Genomic DNA, 25,317 nt, shown 5'->3' with positions numbered 1-25,317 from the left:
GCAGTTTCATGGAGGGAAAGTAGGTAAGTGATTTCCCCTGCAACATTTGACACAATTTGAATTTCCACTGTTTACTTATCTCACTTTCCTTGGTCAATTGTAAGAGTTTCAGAAGAGGCGGCAGCATTTCCAGGTGCCCAAAGAAGTCATGGCAGCTTCAACACAAGTGCCAGTAGTCCCAGCCAGTTTTCTAGCAGCAAAAAGACCAAAAGTGCAGGGCACATCATTTCTCAGATGCTGACCTGGAGATGCTAATGAAGCAGATGAGAATGTGAAGGGAATGTTTGTTGGATGGTCAGAGGAGGAAGCCAGTGAAGGGAGTCACGAGAACCATGAGGATGGAGGTGGCAGTGGCTCTGAATGCTATCTCTCTCACACCCAGGACTGCAGACTAGTTCCAGAAGAAGTTGAATGATTTCTTGAGAGCAAGCAAGTTAAGAGAACTACCACCTTCCCCTAGTCACTTTGGCATCACTGATCCCCATCCACTACTCACCCTCACTTCTTCAATGGAATGCTAAATCGTCATGCATAGCACATCTTGGATCTGCGGTTATCTAACTCATTCACCTGGAACTTGAATTTGGAACTCCCCTTACAATCCTTTCATGCTTGCAGCTGCTTATAGCTCCAACCATGCTACATGGTCCTTCGGGCACATGTCCTCGCTGTAACATCAGCTGCCTGCTGGTACCTGGGTGATATAATTCAGATACCTACCTTCACCAAATGCTACACTTTTTGCAGGATAAAATGGGGTGGGGAAAATCCCTGACAGTAGGCAGCTCACTCCTTAGGAGGAGTAAGCAATGGAGATGCTGGGGAGGAACTACGCCTTGACTGTCAACAATAGAGAGGCTAGTGGTTCTGTGTCAGCTGTAGGTGAGTCTGTGTAAAGTGTTGCCAGCACCTGCTGCAGGAGCTTAGTGTACCTAACAGGCAAAACCTCCAGAAGATTACTGTCTCTATCTCATTCCCCTCTTTAGGTGTTACACGCCCATTCTTAGCTCCTTTCCTCCTCGGTGGGGAGGGGGGGTGAGGTGGGTGGGGGTGGGGGTTGGTTGGGGTGGGGCTGGGGGTTGGTTGGTGGGGAGGGGGGGTGAGGTGGGTGGGGGTGGGGGTTGGTTGGGGTGGGGGTGGGGGTTGGTTGGGGTGGAGGTGGGGATTGGGTGGAGGTGGGGGGGTTTGGGGGGTGGGGTGGGGCGGGGGGGTGAGTGGGGGGGGGGCAGTGGGGGAGGAAGGAGAGAGAGAGAGCACTTGTCTCCCAGCTTTTATACATTTAAGGCCGAGTCATAAGAGATCCTGTTTTGGGGCATTCAGGATCATGTGGGACCCATTAGAACTATCTTCCCATTGATAAGTGATCATTGGGCCTCTGAGCCCAGTACCATTGGCACAGCAGGGTCCTCCAACATGATGCTGCTCTCTCTCAGGATAGCAGCACATCCCAACAATCCCATCAGATCCTACTCAAGTAGCAAATAGGAATAAGAGCCAGCCTCCCCGAGCAGCTGTAGCAGAGATCTAATATAAAGCGGGTCTTTGCTAAGACTCAGTTGTCATGAGACAATGGCCGCCACATTCCCTAAAGGCTTTTGGTCCACGTGTCTAGCCAGCCATCTCTCATGACACTAGCCCATGGTTTGAACGTAGAAGAAGCACTAGGAAAGCATGCCTAGGCATCCAGGAGAAGCATGATGATAGGTAGTAGTCAATTAATACAGAATGTGTCCTTGAGATCAGTCATTGAAGAGATGTTTATTTATGAATTGGCATGTTGTTCAATGAGGTACTCTCTGAAGTATTGTTAGGATGATGTGGCATGGTTGGTTTGTGAGACACAAAGACTGATGTTTCCATATGAAACGATTCGAGAATAAATAAATACTGTGGCTACAAGATGCTGGGTGTCAGAGGCTGGGTATTCTATGGTGAGTGACTCATCTCCTGACTCCCCAAAGCCTTTCCACCATCTACAAGGCACAAGTCAGGAGTGTGATGGGATACTCTCCACTTGCCTGGATGAGTGCAGCTCCAACAACTCTCAAGAAGCTCGACACCATCCAGGACAAAGCAGCCCGCTTGATTGGCACCCCATCCACACCTTAAACATTCACTCCCTCCACCACCGGCGCACCGTGGCTGCAGTGTGTAGCATCTACAAGATGCACTGCAGCAACTCACCAACGCTCCTTCGATAGCACCTCCCAAACCCACAACCTCTATCACCTAGAAGGACAAGGGCAGCAGGCGCATGGGAACAGCACCACCTGCACGTTCCCCTCCAAGTCACACACCATTCCGACTTGGAAATATATCGCTGTTCCTTCATCGTCGCTGGGTCAAAATTCTGGAACTCTCTACCTAACAGCACTGTGGGAGTACCTTCACCTTCACAGACTGCAGCGGTTCAAGAAAGCGGCTCACCACCACCTTCTCGAGGGCAATTAAGGATGGGCAATAAAATGCTGGCCTTGCCAGTGATGCCCACATCCCATGAATGAATAAAAAAAAGATTCGAGGGGCCATAAAGGCTAGAGAGATCTTGCGATGGGTGTGTAGTCAGGGGAGTGATGTTGAATCAAGGAGAATGCGTGACTACTAATTTGCCTACGAATTTCTCTGGTAGCCGGGATAGTAGACGCCTGCAAATCTATATCTTCCTGCTGTTGGCGTCCAGATCCTTCTGCCACCACAGCAGCCAAGGCTGCTTCTTCCTGGAATTCTAGTTCCAGAACTTTTTGAATGACCGAGGTGTGTTGGGTGCAACAAGCAAACACAGTACGAGACATACTCATCAACGTTCTTCAGTATCCCTCCTGATCTATCAATACACCAGAATCAGAACTCCAGTAGTCCTCTTGATAATCACTCTGGTGAATGTATATGCCTCATTGTACCAATGTTCAGCTGCTGAATCTGGCACTCAAAGTACAGCCATGGAAGCGAAGGGTATGCCTTATGCAGAATCCATCCAGACACCTGTCTTCCCTGAATAAAAAGATGGCAAACTGGATTACCTCAGGACAAATCCATTGTGCTCATGCTCAGCAAATCAAGCATTCACATGGAGAATTCATTGCAACTGGTTACAAGCAATTTGAACATTCAGAGAGTGGAATCCCTTTCAGTTGGCCCACGATGCTCTCTTCCTGGGATCTCCTCTGGCCTTGTGTTCCAATTGTCTGCTTGCTGGTCTCTAATATTCTATATAATGTCTAATACAGTTTATGTAAATTCTCACACCTATTTTCCTGCAAGCTTCTTCTGACCTCATCTCTTTAGCTTGAACTCCCACTAGCATCAAAACTCCTGCAAGAATCAAAGGCCCAGCATTCCTGGGGGCCTGGAGCAGAGTTCCGATGTAAAAGGGTAGAAGAAGATCGACAGGGGTGTGAAGTTAGGCAAACCCCGGAAATGCTGGGTCTCTGCCCCAAAGATGCTACACGGGGAAGTCCTGCTGGTGTGGGCAAAATTTCTATCTGCCACTTTGATGGCCTGACGTCAGAAAGGACGCAAGTTAGTGGGTTGATATACCCACTGGATTTCCTGCTGCTCCCACGAGATTTTTTACCTCTCTTCTCGTGCTGGGATCTGCCTAGATGCTGCATTTTGCATTTCTCCTCTTCCCCCCCTCCTTTCTATTGTAGTGCCCATACTGCTGTGGGCACTTGCCTGCCTTATTATAATTATGTAACCCTGAATACTCCAGTGGGACGGTTACAGTAACCGAACGGAATTGTGGATTTTCCGCTCCAAATTCTTTACTCACTCTGCACCTCGTCTCTTGTGGCGAAAAATGGGGTGGTTGTAACTACTGGAATATTTCTTTTCATAATTTTAAAAATTGAATGTCAAAGTTACGAATGTTATGAAATTGTATGAAGCTGAATATTCTGAGGCAAGGGTTAAAATTCAGTGAGATGCATTGAAGCTTTGCAAGTAAACTGATGGATTGCAAATTAGTTCTTAATATTTAGGTATATTTACTGGTATGAAAGTTGCAAATGTGGTTACATAATTACAGTTATATCATTAAATAAGCTGAGTAAAGAAAAAGATTGAGGTAAAATAACTGACAAAACATCAAAATGATCTTAGTATAGGACAGCAACTGTAAAGTCAAATAAAATGTAATGCTGTGCAAATAGACACAGGCTCAGATTTTCTGAGCTATTTCTGCCTATTTTCAGACAGTTTCTAGGCAATGAACACAGGAAATCATTGGGAGCCATTCTGTCAGCTCCCTGGTCTCTACCGCAACTTCTTGGATTTTCCTCTGGATATAACAGTGGACAATGAATACAGCAGGCTTATTCAAAGTAAATGATAATGACAAAAATGCATCATCTGATGTTCAATACCTAGTATGGACCTCAGCCAGGATTTTGTAAGTTTGGGTTTCCCGGACATCCGTACGATTTTGACATACGGACATCTTTTTTTTTTTGGTTTGCCATCTGACAGGCCGGCCTGATTGACAGGCTTGGCATCAGTCAGATGGGAACAGAGCAAGAAAGAGGAAATGAATAGGTAAGTCTTAGGTAAGATTACTGTCTCTATCTCATTCCCCTCTTTGGGTAAGATGGGGGGGGACATGGATGGGCATGGGGGCATCGGTGGGCACGGGAGCATGTCATGAGAGGTCACTCACCAGCGGAGTCAATCATTGGGGGGGCGGGAGGATCAGACGGTCATGGGGGGTGCAATTGGGTGTCAGTCACCAAGGCGGGTGGGGGTTGGGATCGGGTATCACTGCGGGGGTTCCGCGATCATTGGGGGAGGGTCGTGATCGTTGGGGTGGGGGGGAATCTTTTTTTTTTTTATTCGTTCACAGGATGTGGGCGTCGCTGGCGAGGCCAGCATTTATTGCCCATCCCTAATTGCCCTCGAGAAGGTGGTGGTGAGCCGCCTTCTTGAACCGCTGCAGTCCGTGTGGTGAAGGTTCTCCCACAGTGCTGTTAGGAAGGGAGTTCCAGGATTTTGACCCAGCGACAATGAAGGAACGGCGATATATTTCCAAGTCGGGATGGTGTGTGACTTGGAGGGGAACGTGCAAGTGGTGTTGTTCCCATGTGCCTGCTGCTCTTGTCCTTCTAGATGGTAGAGGTCGCGGGTTTGGGAGGTGCTGTCGAAGAAGCCTTGGCGAGTTGCTGCAGTGCATCCTGTGGATGGTACACACTGCAGCCACAGTGCGCCGGTCTGCGATAATTGGGGCGGGTGTCCGCGATCATTGAGGGGGGTCACTGCAGGTATCCTTGTTGGGCCTGGGGGAAGCACTCCTGCTCCTCTGGGCCCACAAGCTGTTCTATAAAAGTACTTACCTGCAGTTTCAGGCTTTCTCGCCTCCTCTCATGCTTCATGAAGGAGAAGGCCCAGGAATCCCGGTCCCCAGGGGCTAAAATCGCAAAACCTTTCAAAATGGAGCCTCCTTGAAAGAAACCCCCTGAGTGGGTTGGTTGCCCGCCCCTCGTCCCACCCGGGTGAAAACCAGAAATGGGTGGGTCTGAAATTGTTGCAATTTTCAATGCCCCCCCACCCCCCATCACACCTGTTCTTCACAGTTAAAATCCTTCCCCTCATCTTTGCTTCCTCAATCCAAAGGGCTCAAACTTGAGCATATCTGGTGCACAACTGGTTTAGCCATCCATCACCATACCTGGCTGGACTGCCAGGCTATTGGGCCACACTGCCCTCTACCGAAACTGCCTACTACTCTAGGATCACTTTGAATAGCAAAGATAACCCCTTAATCCTTTACAACACAGCCAATCGTTTCCTAAAACCCCTCTCCCCTGCCGCCTCCACCTCACTTCCAACAATTGCAAGTTGTTCATGGACTTCTTTGTCAATTTTTTTTTTTATTCGTTCACGGGATGTGGGCGTCGCTGGCAAGGCCGGCATTTATCGCCCATCCCTAATTGCCCTCGAGAAGGTGGTGGTGAGCCGCCTTCTTGAACCGCTGCAGTCCGTGTGGTGACGGTTCTCCCACAGTGCTGTTAGGAAGGGAGTTCCAGGATTTTGACCCAGCGACAATGAAGGAACGGCGATATATTTCCAAGTCGGGAAGGTGTGTGACTTGGAGGGGAACGTGCAGGTGGTGTTGTTCCCATGCGCCTGCTGCTCTTGTCCTTCTAGGTGGTAGAGGTCGCGGGTTTGGGAGGTGCTGTCGAAGAAGCCTTGGCGAGTTGCTGCAGTGCATCCTGTGGATGGTGCACACTGCAGCCACAGTGCGCCGGTGGTGAAGGGAGTGAATGTTTAGGGTGGTGGATGGGGTGCCAATCAAGCGGGCTGCTTTGTCCTGGATGGTGTCGAGCTTCTTGAGTGTTGTTGGAGCTGCACTCATCCAGGCAAGTGGAGAGTATTCCATCACACTCCTGACTTGTGCCTTGTAGATGGTGGAAAGGCTTTGGGGAGTCAGGAGGTGAGTCACTCACCGCAGAATACCCAGCCTCTGACCTGCTCTCGTAGCCACAGTATTTATATGGCTGGTCCAGTTAAGTTTCTGGTCAATGGTGACCCCCAGGATGTTGATGGTGGGGGATTCGGCGATGGTAATGCCGTTGAATGTCAAGGGGAGGTGGTTAGACTCTCTCTTGTTGGAGATGGTCATTGCCTGGCACTTGTCTGGCGCGAATGTTACTTGCCACTTATGAGCCCAAGCCTGGATGTTGTCCAGGTCTTGCTGCATGCAGGCTCGGACTGCTTCATTATCTGAGGGGTTGCGAATGGAACTGAATACTGTGCAGTCATCAGCGAACATCCCCATTTCTGACCTTATGATTGAAGGAAGGTCATTGATGAAGCAGCTGAAGCTGGTTGGGCCTAGGACACTGCCCTGAGGAACTCCTGCAGCAATGCCCTGGGGCTGAGATGATTGGCCTCCAACAACCACTACCATCTTCCTTTGTGCTAGGTATGACTCCAGCCACTGGAGAATTTTCCCTCTGATTCCCATTGACTTCAATTTTGCTAGGGCTCCTTGGTGCCACACTCGGTCAAATGCTGCCTTGATGTCAAGGGCAGTCACTCTCAGCTCACCTCTGGAATTCAGCTCTTTTGTCCATGTTTGGACCAAGGCTGTAATGAGGTCTGGAGCCGAGTGGTCCTGGCGGAACCCAAACTGAGCATCGGTGAGCAGGTTATTGGTGAGTAAGTGCCGCTTGATAGCACTGTCGACGACACCTTCCATCACTTTGCTGATGATTGAGAGTAAACTGATGGGGCGGTAATTGGCCGGATTGGATTTGTCCTGCTTTTTGTGGACAGGACATACCTGGGCAGTTTTCCACATTGTCGGGTAGATGCCAGTGTTGTAGCTGTACTGGAACAGCTTGGCTAGAGGCGCAGCTAGTTCTGGAGCTAAGATTAAGACCATCTGTTTAGCTGTATCTGCTACTTTCCCTCTTCCCCTTGCTCGCCTAACCTTGATTCCATATTCTTCTCTAGTTTCTCTCCTATCTCATCTTTTCCATGAGATCCACATCATGCCCCTGAAAAAAAGAAAGAACTTGCAATTATATTGCACCGTACGTGACCTCAGGATGTCTCAAAGTGCTTTACAACCAATGAAGTATTTTTGAATTGTAGTCACTGTTGTAATGTTAAGGAAATGTGGTAGCCAATTTGCACACAGTAAGTTCCCACAAACAGCAATGAGATAAATGAGCAGATAATATGTTTTTGGTGGTGTTGATTCAGGGATAAATGTTGACCAGGACACAGGGAGAATTTCCCTGCTCTTCATTGAAAAGTGTTGTAGGATCTTTTATGTCCATCTGAGACGGCAGCTGAGGACTCAGGTTAACATCTCATCCAAAAGACCTCCAACAATGCAGCGCTCCCTCACTACCGCACTGACGTGTCAGCCTAGATTATGTGGCCGAGTCTCCGGAGTGGGGCTTGAATCCTGCAATCTTCTGACTCAGAGGTGAGAGTATTACCACTGAACCAAGGCCGACATTCCCACTGATCACCCAACTGCCCTTCTTGGCTCCCATGCTAGCTAACATTGCAAATTTGAAACATTGTAAACATTGTCCTATTTGACCCTGAGATGAGCTTCCAACCTCATATCTGCTCCATCACCAAGACCGTCTATTTTCACCTCTGTAACATCACCAGTCTCCGCCCCTGCCTCTGCTCATCTTCTGCTGAAACCCTCATCCATGCCTTTGTTACCTCTAGACTTGACTATTCCAATGCTCTTCTGGCTGGCCTCCCATCTTCCACCCTCCATAAACTTGATCTCATCCAAAACTCTGCTGCCCGTATCCTAACTTGCACCAAGTGCTGTTCACCCATCACCCCTGTGCTCGCTGACTTACATTGGCTCCCGGTCTCGGAACGCCTCAATTTAAAAATTCTCATCCTTGTTTTGAGATCCCTCCATGGCCTTGCCCCTCCCTATCTCTCTCACCTCCTCCAGCCCTACAATCCTTCAAGTTCTCTGCGCTCCTTCAATATTTGCCCCTTGCGCATCCCCAGTTTACATCGCTCCACCATTGGTGGCCATGCCTTCAGCTGCCTAGCCCCTAAGCTCTAGAATTCCCTCCCTAAACCACTCCGCCTCTCTATCTCTCTCTCCTTCTTTAAGTCGCTCCTTAAAACCTACCTCTTTGACCAAGCTTTTGGTCACCTGTCCTAATATGTCCTTATATGGCTGGGTATCAAATTTTGTTTGAAAATCGCTCCTGTGAAGCACCTTGGGATATTTTACTATGTTAAAGGCGCCATATAAATATGAGTTATTGTTGTTGTAAATGGTTTCCTCTCCTCAGGTACTGTCCCCCTTGCTTTCAAAACAGCCATCATCACCCCCATCCTCAAAAAATCCACCCTCAAACCCTCTGTCCTTGCAAACCCATTTCCAACCTCTCCTTCCTCTCAAGTCCGTAAACATGTTGCCTCCCAATCTGTGCACATCTTTCCACAACTCCATGTTTGAATCTGCTCTTGCCACAGCACTGAAATGGCCCGAATAAAAGTCACAAATCATATATTCTGTGATTGTGAACATAGTGCATTTTCCCTCCTCGTCCTTTCTGCAGCCATTGACATAGTCGATCACACCATCCTCCTCCAATGCCTCTTCTCCATTGTCCAGCTCTGTAGGACTGCCCTCGCCTGCTTCCACTCTTACCTATTCAATCATAGCCACAGCATCTCCAGCAATGGCTTCTCTTTCCGCCCCCACACTGTTACTTCTGGAGTCACCTAGAGATCTATCCTTGCATCTACATGCTTCCTGTGGCAACATCATCCGAAGACATGGGGTCAGCTTTCACATGTACGTTGACAACATCGAGCTCTACCTCTCCACTACCTTTCTCCATCCCTCTGTGCTGTCAGACTGCTTGTTTGATATCCATTTGTGGATGAGCTGCAATTTAAACATCAGGAAGACTGAAGCCATCGTCTTGCCACAAACTCCATGCATTTGCCATTGTTTCCATCCCTCCCCTCAGATTGAACCAGACTCTTTTCAACCTCGGAATCCTATTTGACCCGGAGCTGAACTTCTGGCTTTGTATCCTCTCCATCACAGAGATAACCTACTTCCGCCTCTGTAACAGCTCCTGCCTTCCCCCCTGCTTCAGCCCATCTGTTGCTGAAAATCTCATCCATGCCTTTGTCACCTCGTTCTCAATTATTCCATTGCTGTCCTGGCCGGCCTCCCATCTTCCACGCTGTAAACTTCAGCTCATCCAAAAGCCTGCTACTAAGGTTCTGTCTAGCACTGAGTCCCACTCAACCAATACTCCGTCCTTGCTGACCTACACTGACTTCCAATCCTCCAATACTTCCAATTTAAACTTCTCATCCTCATATTTAAATCCCTTCATGCACCTGCTCCTCCCTATCTCTGCAACCTCCTCCAGCCCTACAACCACCACCCCACCCCCTCGACAACTCTCCTTTCTCCAACTCTTGCCTCTTCTGCATCCCTCCCTTCAGCTGTCTAAGCCCCACACTCTGGCATTCATAGGAACATAGGAACAGGAGTAGGTCATTCAGCCCCTCGAGCCCGCTCCACCATTTGATAAGATCATGGCTGATCTGTGATCTAACTCCATATACCTGCCTTTGGCCCATATCCCTTAATACCTTTGGTTGCCAAAAAGCTATCTATCTCAGATTTAGAATTAGCAATTGAGTTAGCATCAATTGCCGTTTGCGGAAGAGAGTTCCAAACTTCTACCACCCTTTGTGTGTAGAACTGTTTTCTAATCTCACTCCTGAATGGTCTGGCTCTAATTTTTAGACTGTGCCCCCTACTCCTTGAATCCCCAACCAGCGGAAATAGTTTCTCTCTATCCACCCTATCTGTTCCCCTTAATATCTTATAAACTTCGATCAGATCACCCCTTAACCTTCTAAACTCTAGAGAATACAACCCCAATTTGTGTAATCTCTCCTCGTAACTTAACCCTTGAAGTCTGGGTATCATTCCAGTAAACCTATGCTGCACTCCCTCCAAGGCCAATATGTCCTTCCAAAGGTGCGGTGCCCAGAACTGCTCACAGTACTCCAGGTGCAGTCTAACCAGGGTTTTGTATAGCTGCAGCATAACTTCTGCCCCCTTGTACCCTAGTCCTCTAGATATAAAGGCCAGCATTCCATTCGCCTTATTGATTATTTTCTGCACCTGTTCATGACACTTCAATGATCTATGTACCTGAACCCCTAAGTCTCTTTGGACATCCACTGTTTTTAACTTTTTACCATTTAGAAAGTACCCTGTTCTATCCTTTATTGGTCCAAAGTGGATGACCTCACATTTGCCTACATTGAATTCCATTTGCCACAGTTTTGCCCATTCACCTAACCTATCAATATCCCTTTATGTTTTCATCTACACTGCTTAAAATGACACCAATCTTTGTGTCATCAGCAAACTTAGATATGAGACTTTCTATGCCTTCATCTAAGTCGTTAATAAATATTGTGAATAATTGAGACCCCAAGACAGATCCCTGCGGGACTCCAATAGTCACATCCTGCCAATGTGAGACCTGCCTATTATCCCTACTCTCTGTCGCCTTTCGCTCAGCCAACTTCCTAACCAAGTCCGTACTTTTCCCTCGATTCCATGGGCTTCTATCTTAGCTAATGGTCTCTTATGTGGGACTTTATCAAATGCTTTCTGGAAGTCCATATAAATAACATCCATTGACATTCCCCTGTCCACTACTTTAGTCACCTCTTCAACAAATTCTATCAGGTTTGTCAGGCACCACCTACCTTTCACAAATCCATGCTGGCTCTCTCTGATTAACTGAAAAATTTCGAGGTGTTCAGTCATCCTATCCTTAATTATAGACTCCAGCATTTTCCCCACAACAGATGTTAGGCTAACTGGTCTATAATTCCCTGATTTCCCTCTCTCTCCTTTCTTAAAAAAGCAGAGTGACATGTGCAATTTTCCAATCTGGAGGGACGGTTCCTGAATCTAGAGAACTTTGAAAGATTATAGTTGGGGCATCTGCAATGTGCTCACCTACTTCCTTTAAAACCCTGGGATGGAAACCATCTGGTCCTGGGGATTTGTCACTCTTTAGTGCTATTATTTTCTTCATTAATGTTGTTTTACTTATGGTAATTTTATTGAGTCCCTGTCCCCGATTCAATATTAGTTTTCTTGGAATTTCCAGCATGCTATCCTCTTTTTCTACTGTAAATACTGACGCAAAGTAATTATTCAACATGTCTGCCATTTCCCCATTGTCAATGACAATATCCCCACTTTCAGTTTTTTAGGGGCCAACACTGCTCCTGACCACCCTCTTTTTCCTAATATAACTATAAAAGTTCTTCGTATTGGTTTTGATATCCCTTGCAAGTTTCTTTTCATACTCTCTTTTTGTAGCTCTTACTATCTGTTTTGTGACCCTTTGTTGATCTTTGTATCTTTCCCATTCGCCAGGATCTGTGCCATTTTTTGCCTTTTTGTATGCCCTTTCTTTATGTCTTATACTGTCCCTTACCTCTTTAGTTGTCCACGGCTGGTTTTTTTGGCAAGTGGAGTTCTTGCCCCTCAGGGATATAAACCGGTTCTGTATCACATTAAATGTTTCTTTAAACATTTCCCACTGATCATCTGTCGTTTTACCCATTAACAGATTTGCCCAGTTTACTGTGGACAGTCTCTGTCTCATCCCATTGAAGTCAGCCTTACCCAAGTCTGGAATCTTAGCAGCTGATTCACTTTTTTCCCTTTCAAACACTACCTTGAACTCGATCATGTTATGATCGTTATTGGATAGATGTTCACGCACAGTTAAGCTGTTAACTAAATCTGGTTTATTACTCATTACTAAATCTAATATGGCTTGCCCCCTTGTTGCCTCTAGGACATACTGCTGTGGAAAACTATCCCGGACACACTCAAGAAATTCACTACCTTTCTGACAGTTGCTAGTCTGCTTTTCCCAATCTATGTGAAGGTTAAATCCCCCATTAAGACCACTATGCCTTTGTTACACGCTTGTCTAATCTCTGCATTTATACAATCTAGCACTTCAGAGCTGCTGCCAGAGGTCCTATACACAATTCCCACTGTAGTCTTAGATCCTTTCCTATTTCTCAATTCAACCCATAAGGTCTCTGTTGGCTGCTTACCTCTTGTTATATCCTCCTTTATCATTGAAGTGATTTCATCTCTAATCACTAAGGCTACTCCTCCCCCTCTTCCATTTTCCCTATCTCTCCTGTAGACCTTATAACCTGGTATATTTAGTTCCCAATCCTGACCATCCTGCAGCCATGTCTCAGTAATAACTATCATGTCATACCCTCCAATTTGAATTTGTGCCTGTAGTTCATTTAATTTATTCCTTATACTCCGTGCGTTTGTATATAGAACTCTTAGTTGGGCCACACACCCTAGCCTGTCCTTCAGCTTTGATGCTGGGTTAATCGCTTTACACCTTCTAGTTTTCACTTTAGCTGTAGTGCCTAAAGTACACTCTCTTTCTGCTGCTTTATGCTTTTCCCTTTCACTTGTTCTTGAACAACTATTTGTACTGTTTGTATTGTAAGTTTTCCCTGGGTCCTCCCCTCTCTTGCTGCTTTCAACTTTACTCTCTTCTGACTCCCCACTCAGGTTCCCATCCCCTTGCCACTCTAGTTTAAACCCTCCTCAACAGCAGTGGCAAACTCCCTTGCGAGGATATTAGTCCCGGATCTGTTGAGGTGCAACCCGTCCGGCTTGTACAGGTCCCACCTTCCCCAGAATCAGTCCCAATTCCTCAGGAATCTAAATCCCTCCCTCCTGCACCAACCCTCCAGCCACGCATTCATCTGGACTATTCTCCTATTCCTATACTCACTGGCACGTGGCACTGGGAGTAATCCTGAGATTACTACCCTTGAGGTCCTGCTTTTTAACTTATTTCCTATCTCCTTATATTCTGCTTGCAGGACCTCATCCCTTTTTTTACCTATGTCGTTGGTACCGATATGTACCACGACCTCTGGCTGTTCACCCTCCCCCTTCAGAATGTCCGGCAGCCGCTCAGTGACATCCATGATTCCCTCCCTAAACCTTTCTACTTTTGTTTCTTCCTTTGAGAACCTCCTTAAAGCTCACCTTTGACCAAGATTTTAGTCACCCCTCCTAATATTTTCTTCTTTGGCTCACGCTCATTGAAAAAATAAGAGGAACACGATCCAAGTTTTTTTTTAAATAATGAAGGGGATCACTAACGTCTATTTAGAGAAATATTTTGTGCAGAACCAAGGGAGGAAAATGAGAACATGTGAACGTAAGCTAAAGAATCAAGGAACTAAACTGAAGTAGCAACTTCATGATCTTGGAATAGGCTGCTCCTGTGTCTCGATTTTAACTATGGGTGGGATTGGTGCATTGTGGGGTGGGGGTAGGGGGGGCAAGGGCAATAGCAAGCTCGCATGTTGAGGCTCCAAGGCCTCATTTACATATGCAAGATCGTACTCCCTCCTGAATTCAGCAGGAATCACTACCTGGCTGGCGGGCGAGAGCACGAATTTGGGCAGCAGGAAGCCACCGCCAGGAATCCATGGTATTGGCCCCTGGCCATGGAAAGTCCATAAGAGGGCTCATCGAGGATTGGGGGGAGCCCAGGACAGGGGTGGCCCAAGGTTTCTCCAGGCCCCTACTCATCCTGGCCCACAAAGAAACTTTAAAAAAAAACTAAAGAACTTACATCTTTTGACCCTGGCTCCTGTTCATGGCAGGTTTAGCCAGACGGTCAAGTTACCACTGTTCCACTGCTTGGGCCTCAGGTCAAAATGGAAGATCAGGCCCCAATTACATCATCGGAACCTGACCTGCATATTTAAAGAGGACCCCATCAGCTTGGGGCAGATGTCCTTGCTGCCTGCAATTTAAAATTGCAGTTGGCCAGATCGAGGCGGGAAAGCAGTGGGTAAGTCCCATTCTCCATTTTAGCTGCCCCTACCTGGTTTCCATCAGGTGGAGGGAGTTAAAATCAAAGCCACTGATTTAGCAGCAGCATCCTACAATGAATAGGGAAAATTCCTGGTTCAGCAAGGAGCAAGGGGATATATGTTTGGGTCAGCAAAAGGTTAGGTCGAGGCTTATACAGGATCAGGAGAAAGAGAGCTACCTGTATGGGCTGGCTGGCCTTTTCTCATTCTAATTTTCATAAATTCTTAAAACTACAAACTGATGCTAACTGTAGGATGTTATCCTTACTAGAGTGCATTGCATGAAGCAAAAATAACAGCATTCTCCTGGTAGTTGAAAAAGTAAACTGTCACAAACAAGTATTGTAGTATATGGCAGTTGGCAAAGTATTTTATTTATCATAGAAGGTTACAGCATGGAAGGAGGCCATTTGGCCCATCGAGTCCATGCCAGCTCTATGCATGAGCAATCTAGCTAGTCCCCACTGCCCCGCCCTATCCCCGTAGCCCTGGACATTTTTTCGTTTCAAGTACTTATCCAGTTCCCTTTTGAAGGTCATGAATGAATCTGCCTCCACCACTCCCTCAGGCAGTGCATTCCACAACCTAACCACTTGCTGTGTAAAAAAGTTTTTCCTCATATCACCTTTGGTTCCTTTGCCAATCACCTTAAATCTATGCCCCCTAGTTCTTGACCCTTCCGCCAATGGGAACAGTTTCTCTCTATCCACTCTGTCTAGACCCTTCATTATTTTGAACACCTCTATTAAATCTCCTCAAAACCTCTCTGTTCCAAGGAGAACAATCCCAGCCTCTCCAGTCTATCCACGTAATTTAAGTCCCTCATCCCTGGAAACATTCTAGTAAATCTCCTCTACACCCTCGCTAAGGCCTTCACACCCTTCCTAAAGTGCAGTGCCCAGAACTGGACACAATACTCCAGTTGTGGCTGAACCAGTATTTTACAAAGGTTCACCATGACTTACTTGCTTTTCTACTCTATGCCTCTATTTATAAAGCCCAGGACCCCATTTGCTTTTTTAACCGCTTTCTCAACCTGCCCTGCCATCTTCAATGATTTACGCACATACACCCCCAGATCCCTCTGTTCCTCCACCCCTTTTAGAATTGTGCCATCTAGTTCATATTGTATCTCCTCATTTTTCCTACCGAAATGCATCACCTCGCATTTTTCCATGTTAAACTTTATCTGCCACGTGTCCGCTCACGCCACCAGATTGTCTATATCCTCTTGAAGTCTATCACTATCTTCCTCACTGTTCACTACCCTTCCAAGTTTTGTGTCATCCGCAAATTTTGAAATTGTGCCCTGTACACCCAAGTCCAAGTCATTAATATATATCAAGAAAAGCAGTGGTCCCAGCACCGATCCCTGGGGAACACCACTGCACACCTCCCTCCAGTCCGAAAAACAACCGCTCACCACTACTCTCTGTTTCCTGTCATTTAGCCAATTCTGTATCCATGTTGCTATTGTCCCCTTTATTCCATGGGCCGCAATCTTAATAGCAATCCTACCATGTGGCGCTTTATCAAACGCTTTTTGAAAATCCATATACACCACATCAACTGCATTGCCCTCATCTACCCTTTCTGTTACCTCATCAAAAAACTCTATCAAGTTGGATAAATACAATATGCCTTTAACAAATCTGTGCTGGCTTTCCCTAATCAATCCACACTCGTCCAAGTGACTGTTAATTCTGTCCCAGATTATCGTTTCCAAAAGTTTCCCCAACACCGAGGTTAAACTGACTAGCCTATAGCTGCTGGGTTTTTCTTCTTTGAACAAGGGTGTAACATTTGCAATTCTCCAGTCCTCTGGCATCACCCCCGTATCTAAGGATGTATGGAAGATTATGGCCAGTATTTTCGTAATTTCTCCCCTTACTTCCCTCAGCATCCTAGGGTGCATCCCATCCAGACCAGGTGACTTATCTATTTTAAGTACAGCTAGCCTTTCTAGTACCTCTTCTTTCTCAATTTTTAGCCCATCCAGTATCTTAACTATGTCTTGCTTTACCGAGACTCTGGCAGCATCTTCTTCCTTGGTAAAGACTGATGCAAAGTACTCATATAATACCTCAGCCAAGTCCACTGCCTCCATGAGCAGATCTCCTTTATGGTCCCTAATCGGCCCCACCCTTCCTCTTACTACCCGTTTACTGTTAACATGTCTGTAGAAGATTTTTGGATTCCCTTTTATGTTGGCCACCAGTCTAATCTCATACTCTCTCTTTGCCTCTCTTATCTCCTTTTTCACTTCCCCTCTGAATTTTCTATATTCTGCCTGGTTCTTACTTGTGTTATCAACCTGACACCTGTTATACGCCGCTTTTTTCTGCTTCATCTTATTCTCTATCTCCTTTTCATCCAGTGAGCTCTAGCTTTAGTTGCCCTACCTTGCTCCCTCGTGGGAAAATACCTTATCTGTAACCGAATCATCTCTTTAAAGGCCGCCCACTGTTCAATTACAGTTTTGCCTGCCAGTCTATGATTCCAATTTACCCGGGCCAGATATGTTCTCATCCCACTGAAATTGGCCCTCCTCCAATTACTTTAGAGTGGACAGAGTCCTTTTCCATAGCTATTCTAGACCTTATGATACTATGATCGCTGCTCCCATTTCAAAAATTCCTCCCCCTCTTTGCCCCTTATATTATTACTATCCCAGTCTATATTAGGATAGTTGAAATCCCCCGTTATCACTACTCTATAGCTTTTGCAGCTCTCTGTAATTTCCCTGCAAATTTGCTCCTCTATATTCTTCCCACTAGTCGGTGGCCTATAGAATACACCCAGTAGTGTAATGGCACCTCTATTGTTTCTTAACTCCAGCCAAATAGATTCTGTCCTTGACCCCTCCAGGACATCCCCTCTCTCCAGCACTGCAATATTTTCCTTAATCAATACTGCCCCCCCCCCCCATCTTACCTTCCCTAGCTTTCCTGAACACCTTGTATCCAGGAATACACCTTGTACCTAGTACCCAATCCTGCCCTTTTTTGAGCCAGGTCTCCGTTATCGCCACAACATCGTATTCCCATGTGGCTATTTGCGCCTGCAGCTCACCAACCTTGTTTACCACGCTTCGTTTGTATTTGTGAGTAAACAATTGACATTTACTATTTGTTTTAAATGATGCACTTTCCTTTTAAGGAAGAACTTAATAACACTACAAATTCAATTGACCATCAGTTAAGTTAAATCAAGTAATTAGTATTTTGGTAATGTTACCATTATTCTTTCCCATCCAGCAAAATGATATTGTAAAAGTAAATCAAGTATATTAAACAGTTTAGCTTGATGATCCCAAATATACTTACCATAAAAAGTGCAACGATTGTGGCTATTTCCTGAACACAACTATGGGATGTTGTTCAGTTCCTTATGGCAAGGACTGCTGATTTTGGTGCTTTAATGCGTACCCATTCTATGAATTCTAGATTAACTTACCCTTCCATTTTGATTCTCAAAGTTGCTGAGTTAATAGATGAATGTATGCAAATGCCATAGTTGGAGAGAGTAATTTCAACCTGACTAGCTGTAGACTTTCATGATGTAATATATTTTGCTGCCACCTATTTCCTGCGATTACTTTGATAAAGCCTTAGCAATATGGAAAGGGATTAACTTCCTATTACATTATGACTCTAATCTAGGTAAAGGGTGGGGAAAGAGATTTTTTGGAGGAGAGATGTTTGATTGTCAGTGTACGTTAACTTGGTGGAGGAAGGTAATTTATGTTTATTTACTCCGCTTCCTGGCACAGAGTTTTGATAGTGAATAAACATTGACAATTATTATTTTAAAATAGACCAGAGTTCTTTAAGGAGCAGATTAATATTATAAAAGTGTAGTTGAACACTGATTTATCAAAGATCCAATCAATAGGGTGACATTATAAGCTACATTAACTGTTTGGAGAAAATTAGTATTGTTTTCTTCGCCTGTTTGGCAGGGAATGTCTCCAATTACAGAAAGTCAGACATAGAAGTTGAGCTAGTAGTGGTTGCAGAAAATAATTGTGATCCAGTTGAAGTGACATATGGTCTATGTCATTCCATGCTATTTGTCTTGCCATCTACTGCTTCTCACCAAGTACCTTGTATTTATTTTCAGCATTCAGCAAGAATATAAACTCCTGGCCATAATATTTAAGATTAAATATTTAAGCTTCCACTTTAGTGAAAATTTATAACTGGAGGATTGACTCAAACATAGTATTAACATGCCATCCCTAGTTAAACTTGTGTGCGCTGAAATTTTCTCCAGTTAAACATTGGGAAGATCGAAGCCATTGTCTTTGGCCCCCGCCTCAAACTCCATTCACTAGCCACTGATTCCATCTCCCTCCCTGGCCAATGTCTCAGGCTGTACCAGACTGTTCACAACCTCAGCATCCTATTTGACCCTGAGCTGAGCTTCTGATCCCATATCCTCTCCATCACCAAGACTGCCTACTTCCATCTTCACAATATCACCCATTTCCGCCTCTGCCTCAGCCCATCTGCTGCTGAAACCCTCATCCATCACTTCCAGATTCGACTATTCCAATGCTCGCCTGGCCGGCCTCCCATCTTCTACCCTCCATAAAATTAAGCTCATCCAAAACTCTTCTGCCCATATTCTAACTTGCAACAAATCCCGTTCACACATCCCTATACTTGCTAACCTACCTTGGCATCCACCAACACCTTGATTTTAAAATTCTCATACTCGTGTTCAAATCCCTATCTCTGTAACCTCCTCCAGCCCTACGACACTCCGAGAAATCGGCTTTCTTCCAACTCTGGCCTCTTGTGCATCCTCCACTTCCTTCACCCCACCATTAGTGGTCATGCTTTCAATCGTCTAGGCCCTAAGGTCTGGAATTCCCTGCCCAAGCCTCTCCACCCCTCTCTGCTCCTTTAAGACGCTTATTAAAAGGTACCTCTGACCAAGCTTTTGGTCACCTGTTCCAATTCTTTGGCTCATATCAATTTTTGTCTGATTATGATCCTGTGAACTGCCTTGGGACATTTTACTACCTTAAAGGCCCTGTATAAATGCAAGTTATTGTTGTTGATTTGTATTCTATAACAGTACATTTTCTGATGAAAAACAGACGTTTATCGTGTGTTTCTACTGCAACTTTAGCATAGCTACGTTCTTTTAAACTTAGTGCCCATGCTCCCAATACATTTAAATTTCAATGATTGAGAGTGGAGCTGACGGTGTGTGCATGCTTGCACACAAGTGCAGAGATCTCCACTTGATCCTGCAGTCCTAATGACAAATAAAAACAGATGTTGCCTGACCTGAGTATTTCCAGCATTTTCTGTTGTTATTTCAGATTTCCAGCATGCACATTATTTTGCTGTTGATTTAGTCCTAATGGCAGCTCGGTGGTGTAAATAAGGTACTGCTTGCTGTGAATGGATACTGTGGCTACTGGTCTGGGATTGTTTGCTACTCTATAACTGCACCTTAAGTGTATTTTTGTGCACTGCAAGTCAAATGTAGGTTTAAAGTTGTGTTATTATCGTCTTTACAAACTCGACTCTACAGATCTCTCTTTATTGGACCAAATTTTCATAGTGGGACTGTCAGCAAATTACTGTCTGGGTTTAAATTTATGAAATTGGGGTGGCTAATAAGGGATGGGCGTTCCTAATTTCATCACAAAAAACGGGCGTATCAAAAAGGTGTTCGTTATTTTAAAAGTGCGTTGAAAATTGCACCTTTCTTTCACCACAGAAACACGGTTTAAGGAAAGCTGCCTCCTCTCTGTCAGTACAGAATATTGCTCAACCTTAGTCCCAACATCACTTGATACTGCGAACTGTGAGATCGAAGACCCAAGCAACATCATCTCTGACATTGCAAAATATTGGAGACACATTAGTCATATTTGATTTTACTTTGAGAGCATATAAATGTCATTATTTACTCTATTTTGTTTGAATAACTTTTGTGATATTGAAGTACTTTGTCATTGAAATTTATGAAAATAACTTTAATGTTATAGTTGGATAAATTCATACAAATGAATACATTATAACGTATACTAAACGTTTTATTTGCAAAGAGCTGTACAATGTGTATTTTTAATTTTATCCTTGTAATCAAAAAGTCAAACATGGCTCTACTTCAGTTTCCTGTGTTCTATAATATTAAAGCGTGATGACTTACTCTGCCACAATAGAATTCTTGCTATGCGTTTAATTGAGTTCCTTGCTGGATGATAAAGCAAAATAATTGATAGTGTTACTTTGATGCAAGGAGGATGAACAGTTGTGCAGTACTTAGACTAACTTGGCTAAACGCCGAGCTGTGCTGCTGTAACAGTCAGTGTTATTTTCAGGTACATCTGTTTGCTGCACCTGTTTTAATATGTTTAGGAATCATACAGTGCCTATGTTGTTTTATTTCTGTATCTATGAAAACTGAACGCTACAGCATCTGAAACAATGAAACCTCATAAACCTATAAATGAAACAAAAAACAAGTGCAGAAATTTATAATGGAACAATACAATATATAACCTTTTTCTCTCCGGTATTAACGACATATGGGCAATCTTTTATATCTTCGATTCTTTAAAATAAATTGATCAATATTATAACAAGCATTTCAATATTGACTGCGCTTAAGAAAAATAAACGGTTGTGACAATAGTCGAGACTATTTTGGCTTCATGTATTGAACCACGATGTTAAAAATAGATATTCTTGCGTTTATTTAGCGTCTTATCACGTTGTCCAAACTGTCAAAGGAGTCCATGCAGTGAATTACTTTTTGAAGCGCTGTTACGTGAAGTTATGTAGACAATCATTTAACAAATTAGACTGGGGAACATTTTATAAGGAAATTTTATCGCTCAAATTAGTAATTTAATTCCATAAATTGCATACTCAATTTAACATTTTATCATATACGTCCTCTTTACGCAATTCCTACTGTGAATAAATACAAAAGGGAAACAGTTAATATTCCTTATATCAAAGTTAAAATGCACAGCAGTAAAATAAAGCTATTTATCAGTAACACTTTAACATTTTCCCGGTAATTGAATAATTAAAAAATGAATTCTGTTCTTGGTTTTAAGAAACGTATAATAAACGGCTTTCAATCATTTTGAATGTAAAATAAATGTAAACATGGTATTTATAAAAGGTGGATCATGAAAACCAATGTATTACGTCAGTGGGCTGAACTGAGAACCCAGGAACAACAAAATCACCGGTAAGTTCTCAGGTATCGGGGATGGGGTTACAGATCAATCTCACAGTTCCTCCTCATTTCTGTTTATACCACTAATTAGGTATTTCATATGAATGCGATAAATTAGTTGTAAATATTACTAATGATAAACAGCCTAGTTACGCTAATGTTACTTTTTAATTTTTCTGTCAATTATGAAATATCAAACATATTCCAGAGTTGATGCCATCGGATGTGGTATGAGATACGTTAAACCACATGTCTGTGTGCCCTTTATCTATTTAAAATGTTCGTTACATTTTAAGTGCAAAAGGAAACTCGAAAAGTGGTGACATGATAATAAGTTCAGTTTATTTTCCAAGTTAATGCCAATACCCAGCGTCCGCCTGCCTATAGTCAAGAATTAATTATTGCTTTAAATTAATTATTTTACACATGTACGTGTTATTGTAATCAGCTGTATATTTTTGTTTATGCAGTCGGTTTAAAATTGTTACCATTGAACGATTTGGGAATGTATTGTTTTACAAGCTGTTGATTTAACCAAACTGTAATGGGCAGTATACACAGATGTATACATAACACCGGTAATTCTAAACTTTTCTGCATGAGTTTTCACAATTATTTGGGAACGAAAAGTTGCAATCCTACTCCCGCCCCCAGAACTCCGTCGACCCAAAGAAAGTATCAGAAATTCGCAAGCTTGGAGTCTCTTTAGAAACACTGGTTAGACTTTGCATGTTGGACTCAGTTACCCATGAATGATCTAGAGCGTTTAAAAAAAGGAAAATGTGTGTAGTATGTAGACATTATTACATTTCTTTACGTCCATTTCTGATGAATTGTAGAGATGATACGTGTTTGAAAAGCTTTGATGTACAGTATATTATTCATTAAAGATCTTAGATTATATAAGACGTTACCTGAAGGGCTTTTCAGTCAATTTCCATCTTCTACAGGCAACCTTTCAAAATTCATATGCTGCTGTTTAATTGTGATAATCCTAACTGAAAGGCGAATGAAGAGCTTGTCTTAGAAGAACAAAATTACTGTTTATATAATTTTACGGTTTGATCGTTATAATGTCACCATCAAGAATGAGTTAAATGTCGTGGGTTTAAGAGAACTAATTCTGTATTTTTGCCCGGAGTTATATGCTGCTTTACACAGATACAGATTAGATTGGTTGAGAGAAATTTGGAGTAAGATTTTTGCACTCTGACTAATAGATGGATGAACAATTAATATCTCAATAGTAAGAATAAGGACAGAAAAACGAAAGAATTAACAGGCTATTACTCTCTTGTATACGTGACTGAGCATCTTGATAGCAATCATTAGTAAAGAATGGATATTTAAATTAAACGCCTATAACAAGATAATTTTAATTAATGAGATATTTGTAAATTAAATTAATAAATTATTAATTGAATGAATAAATAATTTGTTAAATTAATGGGAGATATATTTGAATACCTATATGCATATACAAACATATTAGACGGGTATCCTTACCAAGTGTACTGTAGATTTAATTAAAAAGTGACAGGGAGAAGAGCTGCATCCAGTTAATTTTTAAAAAGCAGCGTAATTCTGGAACTGAATTAAATGTAATATTAAGTATGAAATAAATATTGCTGAAACCCTATTCCCTACATATAATAATCGTGTTTCACATTTCCAAACATTGTATGGAATAATTGAGAGAACGGTCGATTCTATCTCGAACAGTTGGCTGCTAAATATTAACTTTATTTTTATACAGAATCAGAAGGAGCACGTATGGTATGTTTATATGTTTATCTGAAACAATATCACTATTTTCTTGACGATGCATTCCATTAAACTAGTAAAGCATTAAATTCAATGGTTATTTAATGAAATTACGAACAGGAATATTTGAATAATATTTTTAAACAAAAGGATCATGAACGATAGCTAAAATAAAAACATAAAGTGCTGGAAATGCTCAGCAGGTCAGGCTGCATCTGTGGAGAGAGAAACAGAGTTAACGTTTCAGGTCGATGACCTTTCATCAGAAGGATAACCTGTTTGTTTTAAACAGATATTTCTTCTCATGCCAACTATTGGCATGTTTAACGTTTATATGCTCATCTAACTTCTGCGAATTGGCATATAGAACATTGCAGTTGTTACTGTATATCCGCATGAAATATTGTGCAGCAGAACAAACATTAACTAAGTTTTCTTGCAAAGGTTATTCGGTTTAATCTTCGTTAGCAGAAAATAAGCTCCGACAGAGAAAAGTGAAAGCATTTGTGTCTTTCATCATAACTTCCTGAAAAAAGTGTAAAAATTTGTTTCATGTTTAAGGGTTTTCATTTTATTCTGTTGTCTGTAAATCCTATTATTTTGCTTAAAATAAATATTTAAGTAGAGACTTCAATCGTAACGTAGACAATGAATGTACAAAGTTCTATTTTTCTAAAGCGACTAGGATTTTTTGTGGGCTGCTTTAATTTTGTTGCCACAAATCCCCTGTGTTTAATCAAGAAATGCAACCTAGTAATCAGGAAGCTTTAAGGTCTCTCTGGAAGTATAAAATTATATTTTACAATCAACGGCCAATGTATTTGGTATTCTTTGGTAAGTCTTGAAACATTTTCATAATATAACGTCATTAGGCGTTTTTCAATCTGTTGAGTACAAATTGAATTGTTTTTTAAGTGGCTGTTTACTTGAATTTAGTTGAATCACTTGAATCGGTACAGTATACATAGTCTAAGGCATTAATAGCGACTTTATGTATTATCTATAATCCGGCGTCAAAAGGTCCTACAAACAGTTTAAGAAAACCTTGGAATTTCTCTAATGTACTGGATAATTGTTTTCTGAGAAATAATCCTATTTCGTTTGGAGTTTGACTTCACACTTTCGATATGTAGATGATTATGGAAGATGCTCGGGTATTTTTTTTGGTCAACGAATCTAATTCCATAATAAAAGACTTGATGCACCTTGTCACGAGCTGGTAGGAGCTAGATCACAGTTTCGCCAACCGGCCCCAAAGCATTGTCACCAATATACTGCGGTATGCCAATACCCTGATGGTATTCTAGCGTATTGCTGGTATTCTGTACTTAAAAAAAAACTGACAGGCATGCAATAAATGTATTTGATCCGTATTTGCTCCATTCCAATATGTAACAAAAGTGGTACATTTTTAATCCCCAAAGGTTGGAGAATTAATTTGTAATAATTTATTCACCTTTTTAAAATTATGATTAAAAAATAAGTCAAACCCGATTGCTAATCCGACACTGAAAATCGCCTCATTTCGGTTTTAATGGCATATAATAAATAACATGGAAGATAAGCGCATTATTGCCAGATGACAAGTTATCTCATCGTTTTTGAAAATTCTGCTTGTGACGGACCAGTGTCATCTATATTATGTAAAATTGCAAGACCGCTCTACATTTTGGCCGTTTGATTTTCGCGATGTCATTCAAATATTATTATTCTGCATGATCTGTCAATTTATTTAATAAAAATGTAAGAATCTTCACTTATTAATTTATCATTAAAATTTCATTGGTTTAGATAAAATAAAGATACGTAACAAGCAAAGAATCCACAAAACAAGCCAAATATAATGCAATGTCTGCGGTTACATTAATACAGCACACTAGTCTATCGGAAAATGACTCCACATAATTA

At 42.8% G+C, this 25,317-nt stretch overlaps 1 protein-coding gene across 2 annotated transcripts in view; it reads left to right on the top strand.

Annotated features, from left to right (window-relative positions):
• ppp1r42 (protein phosphatase 1, regulatory subunit 42) overlaps positions 1-20,983 on the top strand; it is a 125,296-nt gene extending 104,313 nt beyond the window's left edge. For both annotated transcript variants that reach the window (XM_067975882.1, XM_067975874.1), the window contains one exon: positions 20,170-20,983. In XM_067975882.1, the coding sequence (XP_067831983.1) occupies positions 20,170-20,229 (60 nt within the window). In that variant the 3' untranslated portion in view covers positions 20,230-20,983. The remainder of the gene's footprint in view (positions 1-20,169) is intronic.
• Positions 20,984-25,317: the final 4,334 nt, after the last annotated feature.

Source organism: Heptranchias perlo, chromosome 3 (assembly GCF_035084215.1).
Source record: "Heptranchias perlo isolate sHepPer1 chromosome 3, sHepPer1.hap1, whole genome shotgun sequence".
Taxonomy (NCBI): domain Eukaryota; kingdom Metazoa; phylum Chordata; class Chondrichthyes; order Hexanchiformes; family Hexanchidae; genus Heptranchias; species Heptranchias perlo.
The sequence above is the reverse complement of the archived record's forward strand: the minus strand, read 5'-3'. Positions and strand labels throughout refer to the sequence as shown.